The sequence below is a fragment of the Gopherus evgoodei genome, chromosome 3 (genome assembly GCF_007399415.2).
Source record: "Gopherus evgoodei ecotype Sinaloan lineage chromosome 3, rGopEvg1_v1.p, whole genome shotgun sequence".
NCBI classification, from domain to species: domain Eukaryota; kingdom Metazoa; phylum Chordata; order Testudines; family Testudinidae; genus Gopherus; species Gopherus evgoodei.
This window is the reverse complement of record NC_044324.1, coordinates 93,198,014-93,220,800: the sequence shown is the minus strand read 5'-3', so window position 1 is coordinate 93,220,800 and position 22,787 is coordinate 93,198,014. Positions and strand designations below refer to the sequence as shown.

General features: G+C 41.6%; 1 protein-coding gene across 1 annotated transcript in view; it reads right to left on the bottom strand.

Moving 5' to 3' along the window:
• ARMC2 (armadillo repeat containing 2) overlaps positions 1-22,787 on the bottom strand; it is a 137,803-nt gene that overhangs the window by 40,749 nt on the left and 74,267 nt on the right. The window contains exons 11-12 of the mRNA XM_030556072.1: positions 16,402-16,547; positions 12,382-12,481 (exon numbers count right to left, since the gene is read on the bottom strand). Of these exons, the coding sequence (XP_030411932.1) occupies positions 12,382-12,481; positions 16,402-16,547 (246 nt within the window). The remainder of the gene's footprint in view (positions 1-12,381; positions 12,482-16,401; positions 16,548-22,787) is intronic.

Sequence of the window (22,787 nt, the reverse complement as noted above, 5' to 3'; positions counted from 1 at the left end):
TAATTTTGGTTAAAACATTACCAGCTTAGCAACCGCCCCAGCCAACCAGGGAATAGATAGACAGGTACTGTAAAGCAATCAATTTAACTGATATTTTGAGAAGTGTGATCTCAGCTATGTTTTCCACCTACAGACTATGAAACAAATCTACAAAATATTATTTCTTTTTAGCATAGCACATCCTGTTTTAAAAAGTATTACAGAAGTTTCATTATTATCCACTGACAGAGTTTAAATAACAATCAAATACAAAAAAATGCAGCTGTGACTTTATACTACAGAAATTACAGGCTATATTTTTATGTATTTTTGGCTAAATTTTCAAAAATGTGCATGCCATATGCACAACTAAGCTGAATAATGTGAAACCAAAAACCACTGTTCAGACAGCCATAAATGGAGTTAGAGATGAATGTCACTTTGAAAGCAGTTACAAGAACATAGTACATAGACACATGGGATATTTGCACATCTGAAAAAAATCAGCAGTAGATGGCACTAGCATATAGCCAAACATTTGGAATATTTACTGAGAAAGCATGCAAGCATTTCAGGCATATTTGCAAATAAACTAAATACATAAGTATTTATCAGGTTGATTTGTACTACACAGGTAGAGCCCTACATGGATACAAAAATTTGGATCCACATCTAATCCGTGATCTGCAAGGATGGTGAATAATACAACCACATCTGCATCTGCGGATGCAGATTCCTGCAGATATAAAGCAGACATCTGTGGATTCACAGGACTCTAAACATAGGTTTCGACAGGTAAGACATACCTTTTGAAACTAGCACACACAGATTTAGTACTGAAGACAGAAGAACACTATAATTTCTGTGTGTATTGAAGCACTCTTTTTAAATTGAACAGGTTTTTCAAAGCTATTGATTTGACAAACTATTTGATCTCTGTTAGGAGCGAGACTAAGGATGGGTGACCTATTTCTTCTTAAGAATTTGGATCCTGTCCCTAAAATGAACCCAAATCTGATTTGCAGGCTATATTTGATGCCAAATAAAATTATTTGTATAAATGAATTCCAAAAATTCCAGAAGACTAGGACTTCTCAGCTTGGAAAAGAGAGGACTAAGGGGGGAATATGATAGAAGTCTGTAAAATCATGAATGGTTTGGAGAAAGTTAATAAGAAAGAACATAACATAAGAACATAAGAACGGCCGTACAGGGTCAGACCAAAGGTCTATCTAGCCCAGTATCTGTCTACCGACAGTGGCCAATGCCAGGTGCCCCAGAGGGAGTTAACCTAACAGGCAATGATCAAGTGATCTCTCTCCTGCCATCCATCTCCATCCTCTGATGAACAGAGGCTAGGGACACCATTCTTTACCCTTCCTGGCTAATAGCCATTTACGGACTTAGCCACCATGAATTTATCCAGTTCCCTTTTAAACATTGTTATAGTCCCAGCCTTCACAACCTCCTCAGGTAAGGAGTTCCACAAGTTGACTGTGCGCTGTGTGAAGAACAACTTCCTTTTATTTGTTTTAAACCTGCTACCTATTAATTTCATTTGATGACCCCTAGTTCTTGTATTATGGGAATAAGTAAATAACTTTTCCTTATCCACTTTCTCCACATCACTCATGATTTTATATACCTCTATCATATCCCCCCTTAGTCTCCTCTTTTCCAAGCTGAAGAGGCCTAGCCTCTTTAATCTTTCCTCATATGGGACCCTCTCCAAACCCCTAATCATTTTAGTTGCCCTTTTCTGAACCTTTTCTAGTGCTAGAATATCTTTTCTGAGGTGAGGAGACCACATCTGTACACAGTATTCAAGATGTGGGAGTACCATGGATTTATATAAGGGCAATAATATATTCTCAGTCTTTTTCTCTATCCCCTTTTTAATGATTCCTAACATCTTGTTTGCTTTTCTGACTGCTTCTGCACACTGTGTGGACATCTTCAGAGAACTATCCACGATGACGTCAAGATCTTTTTCCTGACTCATTGTAGCTAAATTAGCCCCCATCATATTGTATGTATAGTTGGGGTTATTTTTTCCAGTGGGCATCACTTTACATTTATCCACATTAAATTTCATTTGCCATTTTGTTGCCCAACCACTTAGTTTTGTGAGATCTTTTTGAAGTCCTTCACAATCTGCTTTGGTCTTAACTATCTTGAGTAGTTTAGTATCATCTACAAACTTTGCCACCTCACTGTTTACCCCTTTCTCCAGATCATTTATGAATAAATTGAATAGAATTGGTCCTAGGACTGACCCTTGGGGAACACCACTAGTTACCCCTCTCCATTCTGAGAATTTACCATTAATTCCTACCCTTTGTTTCCTGTCTTTTAGCCAGTTCTCAATCCATGAAAGGACCTTCCCTTTTATACTATGACAGCTTAATTTACGTAAGAGCCTTTGGTGAGGGACCTTGTCAAAGGCTTTCTGGATTGGAATGTTATTTACTCTCACAAATTGCACAAGAACTAGGGGTCACCCAATGAAATTAAGAAACAGGTTTAAAACAAACAAAAAGTACTTTGACGTACTACTTCACATAATGCACAGTCAACCTGGGGAACTCATTGCCAGGGGATGTTGTGAAGACCAAAACTATAACAGCGTTCAAAAGAGAACTAGATTAGTTTCTGGAGGATAAATCCATCAATGACTATAAGCCAAGATGGACAGGGATGCAACTCCATACTCTGAGTGTCCCTACCCTCTGTTTGCCAGAAGCTGGGAGTGGACGACAGGGGATTGGATCACTTGATGGTTACCTGTTCTGTTCATTCCCTCTGAAGCACTTAACAGTGGCCACTGTTGGAATACTGGATACTGGGCTAAATGGACCATTGGTCTGACTCACTATGGCCGTTCTTATGTTCTTAAACTATGTTCCTTTTCTCTAAGTTCCAGGAAGGGATGACTGAATACCATGAGTTCTTTCTTGTTCAATTTAATAGACAGACGATAGAACACCTTCACATATGTAATTGTGAACTAGTACCAAATATGTACACGCATTTGGAAGAGCCAAAGCAGAATGTACATATTCTCTTCATTAACTCTTAATCTTGAAATTGCTGACAATAATGGTCATGCACATTTGTCCATTTAGATGGACAAATATTTTTGTCCAGTTAAATCTAAAAAAGTCTATCCCTTACATTGCACTTGCAACGAAGGTTAGTATTTGTATTTGCTGACCTCCAGTATTTTAGAGAGATTTACATTAGAAACTAAAAATAATAGCTATATTAGAATTTGGTGGTTAAAGATAACTGATAATGCTAAACTTCATAAGCCATTTCTCTGGAATTCATGATGAAAAGATCCTCAAAAGTACAGATTTATTAAGCAGAAAGGGGAAAGCCAAGTGACTCAATAATCTTGACCTGAATACGTTTTATCAAGTGACCCAGTAATTTTTTTCTATCTGCAGTATGTGATGTGCTATCACCAGACATGAGACTAAGCCCATGGTTTGGTTTGTTGGATATCTGTATCGGGCTCTGAGGGGAAAAATGTATCAAGCCAAAAGCGCAGATTCCACCACAGGGCTCTATTGTGTTCCTGGCTTTAAACTAAGTTTGCTCTTCCTCTTCTAGTACAAACCCTGATGGAGGGTGGTGGTAATTCCGCCAGTGCTCCACAGGGGTGAATCCCTCCTTCAATACAAGTAATAACTCAAAGTGGTCTGAAAAAAGTGGACAGTCTATAATATGCTACAAAAATGAAAGCAACATAATATCTGCCTGTTGCCCATTAATTGCGCCCCCTCCAGTCTCCACATCAATTCTGCCACACTCAGCCTCACCTCTGCTCTTCCTGCAGCTCCTTCACCCCCCCATCTCTCCCAGGGCTGGTGTGGAGGCTGCAGCAGGGTCCTCTCTCCCGCTTCTCAGGCCAGGTGTTTCAGTGAGAGAGAGAGGCAGAGGAACCGCCCCATTGCTCAGAGGAGATGGGCAAATAGGAATGGAGCTGCCTATAGATGATAGGATTTTTCTTCTCCCCCATCGCCTCCCGTGGGAATGGTTTTGGCTCCTGGGGAGGGGGGGGGAGAGCTTTGCTGGTTCTTGCAGAAGCCCTGACTGACTACTTATACCCCAGAAGGCAGAAAGTGGGGAAGCAGCCAATCACAAGGGCTTCCCCCACCCCAATGACACGGGTCAAGTTGTTTAAATTTTATTTGCTGGATCTATGACCCCATTTGACCAGATTCACTTTAGGCACCTGAAGTAATTTTACTCTTCACTTTGCCAGCACTAATAAATCTGACCTTCTGCTTTGCAAAGTATTCTCTGAAAGAAGATATGAGTGTGGGCCTGACAGTCTGCCCAGAAGGCAAACAAACAGCAGTCATGTCAGGCTGTGAGGGAACTTTCCCCACACATTCAGGACACATCTTGAAGTGACATACCAGAAATGAAAATTCAAGGACAAAACCAGAAATAATCAGTGACCCAAAATGAACGTAATTGTGGCACTTAAAAATGTGCACCTTATTTCTAGCCTGAACTTGTCTAACTTCCATTTCCAATCACTGGCTCTCATTATGCCTTTTCTGCTAGATTAGAGTTGCCTACTATCAGACAAGTTCTCTCTTAACTTTCTCTTCAATGAACTAAATAGCTTGAGCTTCTCACTACAAGGCATGTTTTCCGGGTCTCTAATAATTCTTGTAGCTCTTTTCTGAAGCCATTCCAATTTTTCAGCATTCCTATTGAAGTACGGACACAGTACTCCAGTAATGGTCTCCCCAATACCATAGACAGAGGAGTACATATACACTTCTGTCATAAACAGATAGCTAAGGGTTAATGTTCTTTTACCTGTAAAGGGTTAACAAAGGGAACCTGAAATACCTGACCAGAGGACCAACCAGGAAACAAGACTTTTTCAAATCTGGGTGGAGGGAAGTTTTGGGTGTGAGTTCTTTGTTCTTTGTCTTGGGTCTGACCCTCTCGGCTCTGAGAGTGATTTTTCTATCTCCTGGCTTTCTAATCTTCTGTTTCCAAGTTGTAAGTACAAGGATAGTAAGACAATAAGTTTATATCGTTTTCTTTTGTATTTACATGTGTGTAGTTGCTGGAGTGTTTTGAATTGTATTCTTTTTGGATAAGGCTGTTTATTCATTTTTTCCCTTTAAGCAATTGACCCTGTATATTGTCATCTTGATACAGAGACTATATATTATGTCCTTTTTCACTCTTTTTATATAAAGCTTTCTTTTTAAGACCTGTTGGAGTTTTTCTTTAGTGGGGACTCCAGGGAATTGAGTCTGCAGCTCACCAGGGAATTGGTGGGAGGAAGAAGTCAAGGGGAAAATCTCTTTGTGCTAGATTTACTAAGCCTGACATTGCATACCCTCTGGGTGAGGGGGAAGAGAGATTAGATCTCTCGGTACTTGTGTTTCCAGGACTGGAAGCAGGGAATCTCCTAGGGTCGTCCAGGGAGGGGAGCTGGGGAGGAAGTACCAAGGAAACAAGGGGAGGGGGTTATTTCCCTTTGTTGTAAGACTCAAGGTATCTGAGTCTGGGGGTCCCCCAGGGAAGGTTTTGGGGAGACCACAGTGAGCTAGGCACTGTATAATTCTTAGCTGGTGGCAGCGATACCAGGTCCAAGCTGGTAACTAAGCTTGGAGGTTTTCATGCTAACACCCATATTTTGGACGCTAAGGTCCAGATCTGGGAAGAAATGTTATGACAACTTCCCTTATATTTTTGCGAATACTCCAACAGCTGCATTCACCCTCTTAGCTACAGCAGTTACTAACGATAGTATGGCCCTCTTAGTTAAAGTGGTTACCAGTCATTATACCTGAATTACACGTAGGAATGTGACACCAGCTGGTGAGACAGTTTGGATAGTATCTTTGAGCACTACATATTCTAAGCCAGTCATGTGCCTAAAGCAGTAGTTCTCAAACAGGAAGAGTCTGGGGGCACAAACAGGTTTCAGGGGATCTGCCAAGCAGGGCCAGCATTACACTTGCTGAGGCCCAGAGCTGAAAGTTGAAGCTCCAGCACCTAGGGCTGAAACCTGGGCTCCAAGCCACGTCACCCAGGGCTGAAAATGAAGCCTGAGCAACTTAGGGCTTGTCTACATCAGAAAGTTGCAGCGCTGGTGAGGGAGTTACAGCGCTGCAACTTTGAAGGTGTACACATCTGCAGGGCACCACCAGCGCTGCAACTCCCTGTTTGCAGCGCTGGCCGTACTCCCATTTTGTCTCGGGTGTAGAGGATCCAGCGCTGGTGATCCAGCGCTGATAATCCAATGTAGACACTTACCAGCGCTTTTCTTGACCTCCGTGGAAGGAGGAAGCCTCTGATAAACAAGCTGGTCTCCTTTCCCGGTTTGCTCTCTCGTTCCCGGAACCCCGAGCAAGCAGGTCTCCTTCCCTGCGGTTTGCAGGGTGGTTCGGGGAACGCGAGAGCAAACCGCGGCGAAGCTGGTCTCCTTTCCCGGTTTGCTCTCTCGTTCCCGGAACCCCGAGCAAGCAGGTCTCCTTCCCTGCGGTTTGCTAGGTGGCTCCGGGAACGTGAGAGCAAACCGCGGCGAAGCTGGTCTCCTTTCCCGGTTTGCTCTCTCGTTCCCGGAACCCCGAGCAAGCAGGTCTCCTTCCCTGCGGTTTGCAGGGTGGTTCGGGGAACGCGAGAGCAAACCGCGGCGAAGCTGGTCTCCTTTCCCGGTTTGCTCTCTCGTTCCCGGAACCCCGAGCAAGCAGGTCTCCTTCCCTGCGGTTTGCTGGGTGGCTCCGGGAACGCGAGAGCAAACCGCGGCGAAGTTGGTCTCCTTTCCCGGTTTGCTCTCTCGTTCCAGGAACCCCGAGCAAGCAGGTCTCCTTCCCTGCGGTTTGCTGGGTGGCTCCGAGAACGCGAGAGCAAACCGCGGCGAAGCTGGTCTCCTTTCCCGGTTTGCTCTCGCGTTCCCGGAACCCCCCTTAAAGCCGCCCAACAGCGCTGCAGTGTGGCCACATCTAACACCACTTGCAGCGCTGGTTGCTGTAAGTGTGGCCACTCTGCAGCGCTGGCCCTATACAGCTGTACTAATACAGCTGTAACAACCAGCGCTGCAAAATTTTAGATGTAGACATGGCCTTAGCTTCGCAGTACCCTCTGTGTCATGGGCTCCAGGCAACTGCCCTGATTGCTACCCCCCTAACACTGGCCCCGGCTTTTATATGCAGAGAAACAGCTGTTGTGGCACAAGTGGGCCATGGAGTTTTTATAGAATGTTGGAGGGGAGGAGGGGGCAGTCAGAAAGAAAAAGTCTGAGAATCCCTGGTCTAAAGCATATATTCTGAATCTTTCTATTACAACATCTCTTTGGAGAAAAAACAAACATTATCACAATTTAAATATCTGAAGTTATGCATGTCGTTAGCCAGACATATTATCAGCCATCATACTGTAGGGAAAGGCTGCCCCTCTGTGGCTGTTTAGATTAATCACCATAAAAATTTCCTTGGGATTTTTCAGAACATTTGTCCCAGGAAGATCTTTTCTCCAAGCAAAAGTTAATAATACAACAGAATCAAACGTGTTATTTATCATACTGTATCTGTTATATCTCTAGGATAATATTTACACATCCACACACACCCCAGGAGAAAATCTTAAGAGTTCTTGGCTCTGTAATGACCAATCACCATCATCACTCTTTAAACTGGTGTGCTATGGTGGGGTTTTAACATAAATTTTTGTTTTTGAAGGGTCTCTGTCACTACTGTATTAAAAAAGGGCACTTAAACAAAAAGCCTAAAATGACAAAACGTATGGATCAAGGAGAGAAAGTTACGTTAACCCAAAATAATTTTTACAATAGAGAATCCATATACAGCTACTGAAACTCATCAGTGAAAAAAACAACAGCTGAAGACAAAGTAACAGAAACAGATTTAAAAAAAAATCAGTATCTTGTAAGATTGAGATGTCTCATAGCAGAGGAGATGCCAATAATGGTCTGCGGTTATTGGATAGGTACTTTTATAAATTCAGCTGTGGCATTAGTAACCCTTGTGAAAAACATGGGGCTGCTTGTATTAATCTAGGAATACTATATATTTTATATGGGTGTCTGTCGTAGGGAATAGGTACTGGGTAGCCATAATGGGAGTTGAATGCATAAGTTAGTTCAGTTCAATAGCAGGTGGTTAGAAAAACGGCCAGAAAGGCCAGACAATGGGTGCAGATAAGCCAGCTCCTGACAAATACATCAAGAGACAAGACCGGGAGGGACAGGGACATTGGACAAGGAGGGCCAGAGTTTGGGTTCTGACGTGGCAGTCTCTCCCTCTCAGATGCTTGGCTTGCTGGTTCTTGCTCACATACTCAGGATCTAACAGAGCACCATGTGTAAGGATGGAAAGGAATTTCCCCCCAGATTGGCAGTGACCTGTGGGGAAGGGGGGTTCACCTTCCGCTGCAGTGTGTGGGTGTGGATCACTTGCCAGAATTACCTGAGTACCTCTTACTTAGAATCATGGGGTTGAAAGGGACCGCAAGGGTCATCTAATCTAACCCCCTGCCAAGATGCAAGACTTAATTATTTCCCTGCCATTGTGAAGCCATGGGCACTAGTTCACCTCAGTCCCTTCTGTTCTCTGTCTATACTACATAATAATCGAATCTCCTGAGCACTGTTATACTTTTGTCTAATTTTGGTTGTTAGGTTTAGTGTATGGGTGCTGAGTGATATTGGTGGCCTGTGATATCCAGGAGATCAGACTAGATGATCTGGTGGTCTCCTCTGGCCTTAAAGTCCGATGCCATGACAGAGTATTTAACTGTAAAGATTATACTTACAGGCTCCAGCTAAGAGTTCCACAGTTGTCCTACCAAGCAGGGGCGGCTCCAGGCACCAGCATGCCAAGCGCGTGCCTGGGGCGGCAAGCCGGGGGGGCGCTCTGCTGGTCTCTGCGAGGGCGGCAGGCAGGTTGCCTTCGGCGGTATGCCTGCGGAGGGTCCGCTGGTCCTGTGGCTTCGGCATACCTCCCACAGGTGTGCCACCGAATCCGCGGGACCGGGGACCTCCCGTAGGCAAGCCGCCGAAGGCAGCCTGCCTACCGTGCTTGGGGCGGCAACATACCGAGAGCCAACCCTGCTACCAAGGCTGGAACCTAAAATCAAAAGGACACTAAACAGTTAAAAAGTGATTCTAGAGATCCGGGATGGAGTAGTTGTCAGGAGTTGCTCGAGCAGAACAGAGCAGAGGGAAACAAGACAGACCCTGCAGGGGGGTCTGACTAAGTTGGACTACTTGGTTACCATTCAGGGGGTAGTAAGTGAAACAGGCCTATGAGCAGCTTTGAGTGTTCAAACACTCTCTCTCTTACAGGGAGCTGTGTTCCTACTGTTAAAATTAAGCAACACCTTGATTTGGAGAAAGTGTCTGGTCACTGTGCATTAACCACTGGTCATATCCCTAAAGGAGAGACCTGCAGGGTCTGATCACAGTCAGCCCTGCTAAGTACTCACAGGACGCTGTAGCCCAGGGATCTGGTCTAAGAGTGGGAGAATTGTGAGATTCCACTCCAAGAAAGGTGAAAGGAGGAGCCCTGTCATCTGGAGGAGTGAACGCAAAGAGAGCAGTCAGGAGTCCAGGGACAGATAGTCGGGTAACCGTGACAGTGCCTCTCTAGAAAGTGAGTATTAAAACTAGACCTGGGCAGATTTTCTTGGACGTATAGTTTTGTTTACTAACAAATGCCATTTTGGTCAACCTGAAACTATTCGTAATGACAACCCAATAATTTCAACTGGGAGGGGGGAGAGGAGGGAAGGGAGGAGAGGGAAATATGTAAGATCAAGATTAGTCTCTAATTATATTTACCCACACACACACAAACACCATTGTATGGAAATCATCACCCCATTTATATACTTTCTTCCTGTTTTAAAAGAGTGCCTCCCTGTGGCTAATGACATCACCATCATCAGCAAGCTCAGCAGGAGGAGGAAGCTATGCTTCACATAGCTGCAGCTCAAGAAGTACATGTAAGAGCTAGGGGAGCTTGAGCATAGGAACTGTGCTCATCTGTCTTTCCAAATGGCTCTGAAGAAAAGGTGAGAAACAGCTGGGAGCTTGGGGAAAGTACACATGGCACAACATACAGGATATTGGGTCCCAAGATAAGCATCCATGGCAGCTCATTATGCATGACATTTGAGAGATACAGAGCCAACAAAGACTCTCCAACACTCTCCAAAAACAGCTGTGGAGAAGGCACCAAGGAGAGCCAGGTCAGTTATGTGTCTAAAAATGGGACTGTTGAGCAACCCGGCCCACCCCTGAAGATCTATCTTGCCAACTCACACATATTTCCCTTCTTATGTGAGACGACAACACATGTAGTTATGTTAATCTTGGCAACTTAACCCTCCCTATCTTCTCAGAGCAGTTAAGTGATAAGGAGAAGCTGCTCAGCAAGCTCAATAACTGTGGTATTTCCAGCTCTGACATATTTAATCACGAGTCATCATAACATTTGGTGTTTTTTCTTAAAGTCACAGCTCCTTGAAAGTATTTGATTACTTGTTTGAGAATGACTCTCACCTTTCTTTCTCTCTTTTTTTTTTTTAAAGTAAGATTCTAGCTCTTAAGGGGTTGCAGAGAAAAGCTAGATACTCCAATCCAGGTATATGCTAGAGCCCCAGAAACCAAGAAACAAAAAACAAAATATGTTAAAAAAAAACAACACAAGTTTAAGACAATCTTATGATTTTTTGAAGCCTGCCTCATTATTTTGAATGCTTGGGATTGGCAATACTGTGATTGATCCATTGGTACTCTCATTGCTCGTCCTCCCACAGACAGTTTTTGCTGGGTTGTGAGATTTGTTTGTCTTTTAAACAGATAAAAGATGATATATAAACCCACTAACTCTCAGTGCTATACATTGTAGTAATGCCACCTGCACCTCAAAAACATGCATGCACCCTCACAGGTCTAATGTTTATAATACTAAAAATATTAGAGAGGAAAGTGATCTATTAGATCATTCAGACCCCCTCTCTGCCAGCACAGGCCTTCAGTAACTTAGTGTAACCCACATACCTCCTAGATGTGGTGCTCTGGCCCCTCTCTGGCACCAAGACCACTTAGAGATTAATGAATCTGCACTACAGCCTTAGCTAAGGGCCATGTGGCTTTTAGCTTATGCTATAGAGGATCATGCATTCAGCTCCAGAGTTCCCAGATTCGATCCCAATGACCACGGTCTTGACTGGGGTCTGTCAGCACTACACTAGTACAAATAGCTCTGGGTGGGTGTATAAGAATCATTGTAAGGAAAAATTACCCTGAACACATACACAAAATCATCACAACACAGTAATAAACTTGCTTTAACAAACAGTGAATTTGCTTACTAAGTGATATTTTGATAAAGAAGAGATGGTGCTTAACATTCAAAAACAAAGCTGATCTATGGGATGAGAACCATTTATTAAGAGTAGAAATATGACAGGTTAAAAATCTCAGCGTGCTCAGGCAACAAACATTTTGTGCTTACTTACGAACCAGTTATTTATTACAGCGTATAAACTGGATACTCTCATAATTCTAGCCAATCTTTCAGATATGAAAATTCCCAAATACTTTTATTTCTAGCTATATGTTTCAAACAATTTTGTGTTGCTTTGTAGAAGGCACTGTATGTTTTTCAGACATAATAAGAATCCATACTTGGGAGTATGTTTATGTTGTCATAAAAGACCCATGGTATGGCTGCAGCTGGCTCAGGTCAGTTGATTCAGGCTTGAGGACTGACTGTGGTGCTAAAAATATCAGTGTAGATGTTCAGGCTTGGGCTGAGGCCTTGGTTCTGAAACCCTGCAAGGCAGGAGGGTCCCAGAGCCCAGGCTCCAACCCAAGCCCAAATAGCTATGCTGCAATTTTTAGCCCTCAGCCCAATCAATGTGAGCTTAAGGTCTGAGATTCAGTGCCTCAGGGTTTTTTACCGTAGTGTAGATGTACCCTTAGAGAGCTTGTTTGGATATTTAATAAAAAGAAGTTGTAGCTTTTTCCATAATTGAAATGTGGGGGCTCCCAAAGTTAAGCAATTTTAAATATGGAAAAACTTTTAATATTTGATAAACCACTTGCTTTTAAAAAAACATCATTACTACTTAAAACCTTGGGAAGAATATAAGTATTCAAAGGATAGCTTATGTATGCGCTAAGGATAGACAAGTTAATCAACAGTCTGTCCTCTGTGTTGCCCTCTTAATCTAAATGATTCCATTTCCTTAATATAGAAATGCTGTCAACTGTTTTAAATTATTATCTTGTAAATGTGCATGAAAGTAGGTCACTGAAAATGGGTTTACATGCATACAATAACAGAGACAAAGAGGATTAAAATATAAAAAGCAGGAGATGAAAATACTGACCTGCTTCTTTTGGTGTTTGTTTAGAAGGGCTAAAAATAAGACATAACATCTGGAGCATGCTGCCAGAGCTGCACAGCAGTCATTGTAGGAAGAAAGTTTGCTATAAACACACAAAAATAAAATATATATAAATGACAGCATTTTATTTCTTCTGCAAAATAAAATATATTCATTCTACTTTCAAGTCTCAAAGTAATGTTTTCCAAGATACAGAATGAAATGCTAGTACTTCTACTGCAGACACAGGCAGCCAATTACACAATAGAATGACACTGAACTCCGATGAATTTATAGTAACTATTGTGCACGTGTAACACAAACAACAAACAAAATTCTAGCTATTCCTGTGCCAGTACAATGAGGGACAGAAGAGGGCATGGAGAGCCTTCCTCAACCCATGTGCCTAGCCCCGGCATGAATGCCAACACTAATAGTATTCCTTAAGCACTAAGCAGAGGCCTTTAGCCTCAAGACAGTATGGGATGCCAGGTGGAGACAAGAACAGGACATCATTTCTTCTGTATGCCTGCTAGTGCCCAATATAATTCCATTGGTGCTATTCTTTAAACCAGCAGGGATGAGGAATACTCCTCCCAACTCTCTTCAAGGCATTCTCTTCCTGCATCTGACCCAACGTTATAGCTCCTCAAGCTGCTATGTCTCTGTACCCACCACCCTAATGGTTCAAAGAGGAGCGAGGCCACACTGGCCTACAGATATCACTGCTTTATGGTTAATTGGCTAAACCTTTACTTCCAGTTAATATTGTACCTGAAAATGTCTGCAGAATCAAGTAGGATTACAAGAAGTTATAATTTATGGGAACTGTGGCCAATGGGAGATACAGGGACGGTGACTGTGGATGGGGCGGTGCCTGTGGAGCGGGGGACATGCCACTGCTTCTGGGAGCCACTTGAGGTAAGCGCCGCTCAAAGCCTCCACCCCTTAGCCATCACCCCTTCCCTCCAACCCCTGCCCCAGTCCTGATCCCCCTCCTACACCCCAAACCCCTCATCCCCAGCCACACCCCAGAGCCTGCACCACAGTCAGATCCCTCACACACACACCAATGCCCCATCCCCGTGCCCCAGCCATGATCCCTTTCCCACCCTCTGAACCCCTCAGTCCCAATCTGGAGCACCCTCCTACACCCCAAACTTCTCATCCCCAGCCTCACCTCTGAGCCCACACCCCCAGCTGGAGCCCTCACCCCTACACACTCCTTCCCCTCTGCCCCAGCCCTGGAGCCAACGCCCACACCGTGAACTCCTCATTTCTGGCCCCACCCCAGAGCCTGCACCCCCAGCCAGAGCCCTCTCCCCCTTCCACACCCCAACCCCAATTTCGTGAGCATTCATGGCCTGCCATCCAATTTCTATGCTCAGATGTGGCCCTCGGGCCAAAAAGTTTGCCTATTCCATATCTATACTGAATCACAGATGTAATCTAGGAAATGCTCCTGTCTTCTCAGCCTTGGCAACTTGCCAGCCTACAAAGAAAACCACCTCTCCCTGAAAGACGTAAATGTACAGAAAACATACCAAAACTCCAGAACTGACTCATCTTTGGAGACCAGATTACACAGACAGAGAGGAGCAAACTGAGAAGGAACTAGGGCTGAGAAGTGTTTTGTGCTTTCCCTGCCCAGGAAGCCTATGGAAACTACCCTGCACAAACCATAAAGAACTATGCTCTGCCTGTTTTAAAGGCTGAAGAGGAAACCAGGGCAGAACTCAGAAGCAGCTGCTCTTGGTGGCATGCTCCCTTTAGGACGTGGAGCCTTTGCCAGCTAGAAAGCAGGGGCTGGACAGTTGTTGGGGATAGGATTGAGAAATTAAGTCAATGGAAACATTGCTTTTCAGTAAAACTTTCAGCCAACAGCAAGAACTTATCACAGCAGCACAAAGGCAAAGGAAAACTTTTATTCAAAACTAAACTCAGAATTACTCGTGCCTACATCCTTTCCACGCCCTGAAAATTCCTCAACACCCTATTATCCAGCTCCTGCAAAATTCTCAAATTATTTACCACCCCATTCAGCATTTGCAATATTGCAATCAGCCTTGCCCAGATTTATGCTGCGACATGGGGAACTCTTCAATGCCTTGTCTTCACCGAGAGGTTCCCAATTTGAGAAAAAATCCTAGCAAAGACAAGGCAGATTGTAGTTTTCACACAAGCCACTCAATCTGCTAACTTGGGTCAAAAATACAAACTACACTGTCCTCACTAGGATTTTACCTAGAGTTAGCTAACTTGTGTTATGAGCACATCTTCATTTCCTAGTGAAGATGAGGCCCAAAGAGCTACTCATACATACTACAAGATACTTTCTAGGGATATGTCTACACTGTAAGCCTAGAATCAGTGGAACTTGAGTTCAGAGTCCCTTGATTTGTTGACCAATGGCTTGACTGTCTACACTCATTTGTAACCCTAGGTTAGGAATTGTTGAACCCTGGATCCCAACTGGGCATCAGCATCTACACTGCATTATGTGAGCCCAATTCCAGACTTTCTAGTGCCCTCTGAAAATGTGACTGTTCTAGCCCTTTGTTCACTGCACACATGGTGCAGTGTGGGAAAACTTTGAACAGTCAAGTTTGTTGAACACTAGAGGACAAAGAAAGTTCGCCGTGGGACTGTGGAAAGCTTTTGGCAGACTCCCCGAACACAAGTTCATTGGGGCTGTGTCTACATTGCAAAGCAACAGGGCCTGAATCCCTGGTCCTAGCTTGACTCAAATTCGGACCCTTCACCACCATAGGGTCCTGGGACCCTGTGTCCAAGTCTTGGGTTAGCATGATTTGTATGAAGGTGGAAGGGGAGTTAGGCTTGAACCTGAGTTCGAACCCTGGACTTACTCTGCAGTGTAGACATACCTAGAGGTGACCCACTCTGGTGGATTTCCCTAGCAAGCAACACATCTTCTTGGGGAATGGTCACTGAGCTACCTGGGCAACAATGAGATTCTTCTGGGGAAACTAACCAGAAGTCCTTCATCTGCACAAGGACGGCCCCATCTCCCACACCTAATCTCGTACAGTGCTCTGTGATGGCTGAAGTAATAATGTCCCTACGTCTCACATATTTTTGTGCATATGCAAATCTAATCCCTGCTGTAAGGTCTGAGTTGTAAACACCAGAACATAACTTTTGTCCATTTTAAAAACAATTAAAATAAATTACTAACAATAAAAACAATTTATTTCTCTTTAAAGGACAGGAAATGACATCCTAAACAATAAAATCTAAATTTGGCCCAAAAAGATTAACATATCACAGTGGTACAAAACATTTTTTTTAAAAGGGAAAATAAATCCATGTTTGTAAGGTCATGGGTTAAGGCTACATCTATGTCATGGAGGTCATGGAATCCATGACTTTCAGAGACCTCTGTGACATGCAGGACTCTGGAGCTGGCAGCCATCGGGGCCCCGGCAGGGTTCCAGTGACACGGTCCTCCTTGCAAGGTTCCAGTGACAGGTGACAGACTCCTGAGGGGGCCCTTCTCAGGCTTCCAGCAACAGGCGACAGCCTCGCGGAAGGGGAGAGGAACCTGTGGGTGAGCAGCTGGGGATGTCCCATTTTCTCTTTGGGAAATATGGGCCCCCCTGCAGCTTCCAGCTGCCACGGTCAGAAGGGAAACCCCACAGCTCCCAGCCACCACGGTGGTGGAGGAAATCATGGAGCCACACCAGCAAAAGTCACAGAGAGGTCACAGCTTCTGTGAATTTTGTTTATTGCCTATGACTTTTACTGAAAATAACCATGACAAAATCTTAGCCTTAACCACGATAAATAGTTTTATGACTATTAATATAGAACAAGTTATAAAAATACAATATTTTCCTTGACTTTTCACAAGCAATTTAATGAATGTCTGTCTTTTCAAATTCAACTGCTCAACACAGCCCCCTTTAAAGTCAACGAAGGAGTTACTATTGACTTCAATGGGTGCAGGATCAGACCTCAAGAGACTGGGGGATTTTGATGATCGAAACAGTGTTGCATACATACCTGAATATTCTGACAATATTGGCACATATATCCTTATCATTCATACGCTGCTCCAGCACCACCCAGAGCTCTGAAACTGCACCACTACACAGGAGCTGGCATCTTGAAAGAGGTAAATCAACCAAGTTTCGCAAAGTAGCAGTCAGCTGTAGAAAGAATATATAGTTGCCTATTATGAATTCCATGTGCTTTTGAAAATTTAAATAAGTTTAGATGTCACCTAAACCATCTTGGGAATTGGCACTCTGATAACAAAAAAGCAGTTAGGACTTCTACAAGCACGTATGTTGTAAACATCAGAGATTAGGATGTGTATGATATTAAGTTACATAGATTAAAATAAATATTTTTTAAAAAAGATCAATATTGGTCTTGTGCCTCTCATGCAGCTTTTTTCTTTTAAAGGCCAAATTATCCTTCACTGTGGATGCAAGGGGGGAGTGGGGACATGCCATTGACCCCTCCTGCATAACTTAGTAGTGCTGGTTAGTCTCAGAAGGGAGTGCACGCCACATAGTGCTGCAGAGCAGTGGTCATTTACTTTTCACACTGGAGGGTTCTCAGGGCCTTTGCACAATGCTTCTCAGAGCTCCCACTGCAGTGATGTGGCTCAGCACGGCCCCATACTCGAGCCTGTGCCCCACACAAGTGTGCTCCCATAAAGAACAACAGACCCCTTAATGTTTAACCCCATTTTAAGTCAGATACTTAGCATTATTAGCTTGTGGTATTTTCTGCATTATTTAATAATCAACATTCTTAATGTCACTTTATCAGGATTTTTACAGTCTCTTCCAAATCTTGCTTGCCTCACTCACTGTACATACCAGAATAATTTCATACTCCACTAAAATGCAGCCAATTTGAATGAAATGCAGCAATCACTTAAGAAATGCACACTAAGACTACATGACAGGTTAGGACAGGAAGTGGGATTTTAGGTAGGCAACACACAATTACTCAGACTGTAATTTAGTCTTATTGTATATGTTTTCATTGGAAGTCCCCCTTATAAAGTACTGAAATTGTCTACTCGGGCTTAAAAATGAGATAACTGAGAAAAACACAATCCAAGGAGGTACTGCAACAAATAATATTCCCACTAAAAAAAGGTTTTAAAAATTTGCATGTGCACACACTGGTACAAATGGTTTTAAGCTTGAGCCAAAGTTGCCTATTTGATACATATGTAGACTACTTATGGATACCTAACATATTTATTAGACACAGAATTTATGATGTATTGTGGAAATCCACATCTGGATCTTCTGGAGGTGTCTTATTTGATCAAGAGAAAATTAATATAGCCTCCACTCAATATGTAATTATATTTTGGTAGCAACTGCATGCAACAGTTTTAGCAGCAAATTAAAATGAATTGGTGAACAATAAATTAAAAAAAAAACAATCAATCTGTTTGATGTAAGGATTAAAGAGTTAAAATGTAAGAGGCAGGACACAATCTGCATCCAGTAAAAGCAGCAAAGAATCCTGTGGCACCTTAAAGACTAACAGAGATTTTGGAGCATGAGCTTTCGTGGGTGAATATTCACTTCGTCTGACAAAATGGGTATTCACCCACGAAAGCTCATGCTCCAAAACGTCTGTTAGTCTATAAGGTGCCACAGGATTTTTTGCTGCTTTTACAGATCCAGACTAACACAGCTACCCCTCTGATACAATCTGCATCCAAAAGCACAAAAGCCAAACACAGTCTGGGTCTTCAATTTATGGAGGAGCCAAAATATTTTCAGGTGATACAAATCTATTTTTAAGAGTTTCGATCATAAAATACTACATACATTTTTCTAGCAATTAAAATAGAGTGAACTGATTATTGCATATTTTAAGGATCTGAGATAAGAGTATTAAAATACTAGCGCCATATAGGTGACTATGCATAATTGTTTATTTGAACAGAGATATACTGCAAATTTCAAATTCAGGTTATTAATACTAAAGCAAATACAGGAAGAAATCATCCGATTTTCCTTATTCTAAAATGAGTTTTTAAAATTGCATATAGGCTAAAAAGACACAAAGACTATCTATTTAACATGGTTTCAGTCAGCAAATCTCTAGACATATAATACCTTCTCATTAAACAGAACAGTCCGTTCAGCAATATGAACTACATACTTTATGGAAAAATAAAGAAAACAGGATAAGCAGTTGTCTGAGCAGCTTCTACCTACTGTATTGTTTTAAACAAACATTTTATTGTCATATCAAATCAAATCGGATTTTATGCTGCTACCAGAGAATAAAAGCTATAAACTTTCATAAAACACAGAACCGTTGCACTCACAATGTGTACTCTTCAGTGAATCTTACTATTTAAAGAAAAAAGAAAAGGAAAACCTTTCGATGTATACATGCTGATGCCACGTTTAGAGTCAGTTTTAGAAAAGAATTAACCTCTGAGAAAACACATTTATGCAGAATTAAAAAATTCTTAATAAAGCACTACATATATAGTGGTAGTAAATTGCAGTATAGGTGAACACTAATGTGATTGTGTAGAAAGGGTTTAAACTTCTATCTGGTCACAGATTTACTAGTTGAATGTGACCTTGGGCAAGTCACTTAATGACTCTATGCCTCAATTCCCCTATCTGTAAAATTAAGTTTAATAATACTTCCCTGCCTCCTTGGGGGACTTGTGAATATAATTTATTATTCATTTTATTATTAATTATTGTAATTATAATAAACACCTAATAGACCAAATTTGGCTCTAACTTACTATTTGCATACTACCATAAAGTCAAAATCTGCTCTCATTTACAGTGGGGTAAAACAGTTATGTCTCTAAGAAAGTTACCCTGCATTTACCCCAGTAATATAATAGAGTTTGGCAATGCCTATATATATTGGTAGAAGTCAATTCAAATGGAAAAATTATACAAAATGTTATTATAGTCTTATCATTTATCTTAGATTTTGGAACAATTCTTTCACATTTCTAATGCTATTTTCCCTCAGTGTTACTAATTCCTGGTTTTAGTTATGATCATAGGAACAATAAGTAATTGCTTTTGTTGCCTCTACTGAGTGTGTGAAATTCATTCAAATAGTAGCAAGTTCAATTCAAAGTACTGTATTCAAATTTGACACTGTGCTCTGGACATTTTAAGAAATACAAAAGTGCTTATCACATCTCTTGATTTGCTCCTTACATATGTTTGGAAGTTCATCACTGTTCTTTCTCCAGACTGTGAGCAGAGATCGCTAAACATCTTATACAAGCTTCTTGGCTGAATCATCTGCCATTCTGTGGCTTTCCTTGTCTTTGACCCATTTTCTGGTTATCTTTTCGGTTACATTTTTTGTCATTTTTCTTTGGGTGAATTACATTGTCAGTTTTTATTTCCTGCAATATTCATTCCTTAAATAGTTTCCTTAGATTAACCTTTACATCCCACATTTCTTCTAGTTTTCTTTTTAAAAAAGTAAATAAGGCATGATCAAAAAGAAAAAAAAACATGCAGTGTAAAAAAGATACTATGATATTGCATATAAAATACAAGGAAAGGTCACAGGATACAAATGCATCTCAAGATGCTTTACAACAAAACAAGCTAAACAGAGGGAAACGAATTAAAGGAATGTCACAGAGGGGAGAATTAAGTGTAGATTTAAAAGTGTTTATATTTCATAATCATGAAGTTCACACCAAATTCTGAGTGAAAACTAATTGTAGTATGGGATCCATCAGCTTTTATCCCATATTTTGGAAAACTCAATGATACCAAGCAATTAATGGCGATGTACTGAGAAAACACATATACACCGGTTTCAAATTAAGCACTCCATAAATCACGACATTTCAAACTAAATGCAGTACTGAATAAATTACTTGAAAATAAAACAAAATACTGAGTCAATTAAGTGTGAATTAAAATTCTGGTGGCAGAATTCACACTGAATGGTTTCTGTGCAAAGTTCTCAAGCATGTCACCAAATAAAGTGCTATAACAGTTTAACTTAACCAAACTGTTCCCTATGAAATCTGTTAACCTGCATTATAAAGAGTTGAGGATTGCAAATTAAATGTCTCAGTTAACAACTGGCTATCCAGAGGTAACACAAGCAATGGAAGAAATGCTATAAATATTTCACAAAGATATCATGATTTATGCAGGGGTACATACAATTTGCCTTCACAAATCATTAGAATGTAGTGCTTGCTTGCCATTTTCCTCAACCTGGCAAGTGAGACAAAGCTGATCAACTGCAGATTTTCAGTGCTGGTGAACTCACACTGAAACATATACTATGAACTTATAAAAGGGGAAAAACAAGCACTTCTGTAAGTGCTTTTCATTCAAGAATCTTGGGAGTATTTACATAGTTTAATTACTAAAACTTCATAATACCTAGATGAGGTAAGTAGTAGCATACCTATTTTATACATGGATAAACGGAGCAATAGGTAGAGTAAGAACAGGTTAGCTGGGTCAGAAGTTTGTCTTAAGTCACAAACCACTGCTATAACCACTATATAAAATTCCTAAAGTACAAATAAATATTATAGTTACAGGCATTTTTTAAAAATTATATTTTGAGCTTCTGTCAAAGGACCATTGCATAACAAAGCTAATTTCTTCAAAGACTAAAAAACTTTTTTGCATGCTAAAAAGAAAAAAATCCTATGTATGAAGACTGCGTATATAATAGCATCATTTGGTGACATACCATAACACAGTCAATGCGAAAGAATCTGGCTTCCTAAATCCACATATTTAAGTTACCAGCTAACAAAGTGCAGTAACTAGCCACACTGATCATTGTGGGTAATTTGATGCAGTTCCCTTCTGTTCACTGTGGACTTCACCAGATTCTGTACTTCTGAAAGGACTTCTCACTGCATCTACAACATTTGTATCTAATCACTGAATATTTGGTTTATCGCTACATCCATTGGTGCAAGCACTTAATGTCATTTATTATTCTCTGGGTGTGTGTCATAGGAAAAAAATTCTGTATTGTCCATGCCTGAAAACATGGAAAGATTACAGACAATATTTCTCTATAATGACTGAGTAATTCATTCCAGCTCAGAATCAGACATCAGATATTTTAATGCATCAAGAACAGTGAAGTAGGAAAATCATGCAGGGAATGCTAATAGCAGAAAAAATTACATTTCTAAGGGGAAAAAAATAAAGTAGCTTTATTGTTCCAAAATATTCAGAGGCTTGCTCTACCTCCCTCCTCCCAAAAAACAATGCCAGTTGAAGTCACTGGATGGTTCTGGGAACTGGTACATCATTCTTTACTTCCTCATCTTTTGCAATTTCTCTCCAAATCTAGGCCCTCCTTTCATACTCATAAATGGTTATCCAAGATCACACAATCTAAACTGGGAATAGAAATCATTCCGACTCCCAGCCTCCTACCAAACTGCCTCTTTGGATAGTATAGTTACTAATTGGCAAATACATTTAAAAATATTATGTAAAAAGTTAAAAAAAAAGTAGGCTTTAGTTTTACACATAAGACTGGCTAGATTTGTTGTTAATAAAGGCACTTGACAAAGATAATATATATGTGCGGTAGATTCATTGTGAACCACTGGTGCTGGAACATTTTTAATAGTGAGGGTACTGAAAGCCAGCCCCCTCCTATTGTCCAGCCTCCACACCGCAGAGCTGGGACTGGGAGCAGAGCCATGTCTCTAAAAGTGGGGGACACAGACAAGGGTAAGGGGGTAGAGGCTGGGGCCACAGATGGGCAGGCAGGGGCTGGGAGCACAGGGTTAGATGTTTAATTGCAGTGATTCTTACTCACATCCATAGTATTATCTGCTTGCTGTATTTGGGGCGGGAAAACCAGGACATATTGATAGGACGTTTGGAGTATTTTCACCTTCCAAAAGAAGATTAACCAGAGATCATAAGATCAATTTCCTGCCATTACAAGATGAAGACTCTGGTCATTTGTACTTGTTAGTTTATCTGTAAGACAGGATCCCATAAACTTCACCAGTACATAATATATCTGACTTGACTATATATAGATCTATATAATACAACATCCAGTAGAGTCGGCAGAAGAGCCCTGGACATGGGGCAGCCGCGCCGAGATGGCGGCAGCCAGGACCCCGGGAACATAGGACGGCAGCAGAGTTTAATTGTTAACGGAAACTGTTGAGCATCAAGCTTATTGGTTAACCAGTTAAACTTTTACATCCCTAGATCTAACCTCTGGTGTAGATGTAGCTATGTCAACAGAAGGTGGTTTTCACTGACCTAGCTTAGAGAGTTGGAGTTCCTACAGCAACGAATAAAACCTTTCATCACTGCAGTTTGCCTCTACAATATGGCTCACAGTGGCACAGATATACTGTTGTAGCTACACCACTATTGAGGCCGTAGCACAGA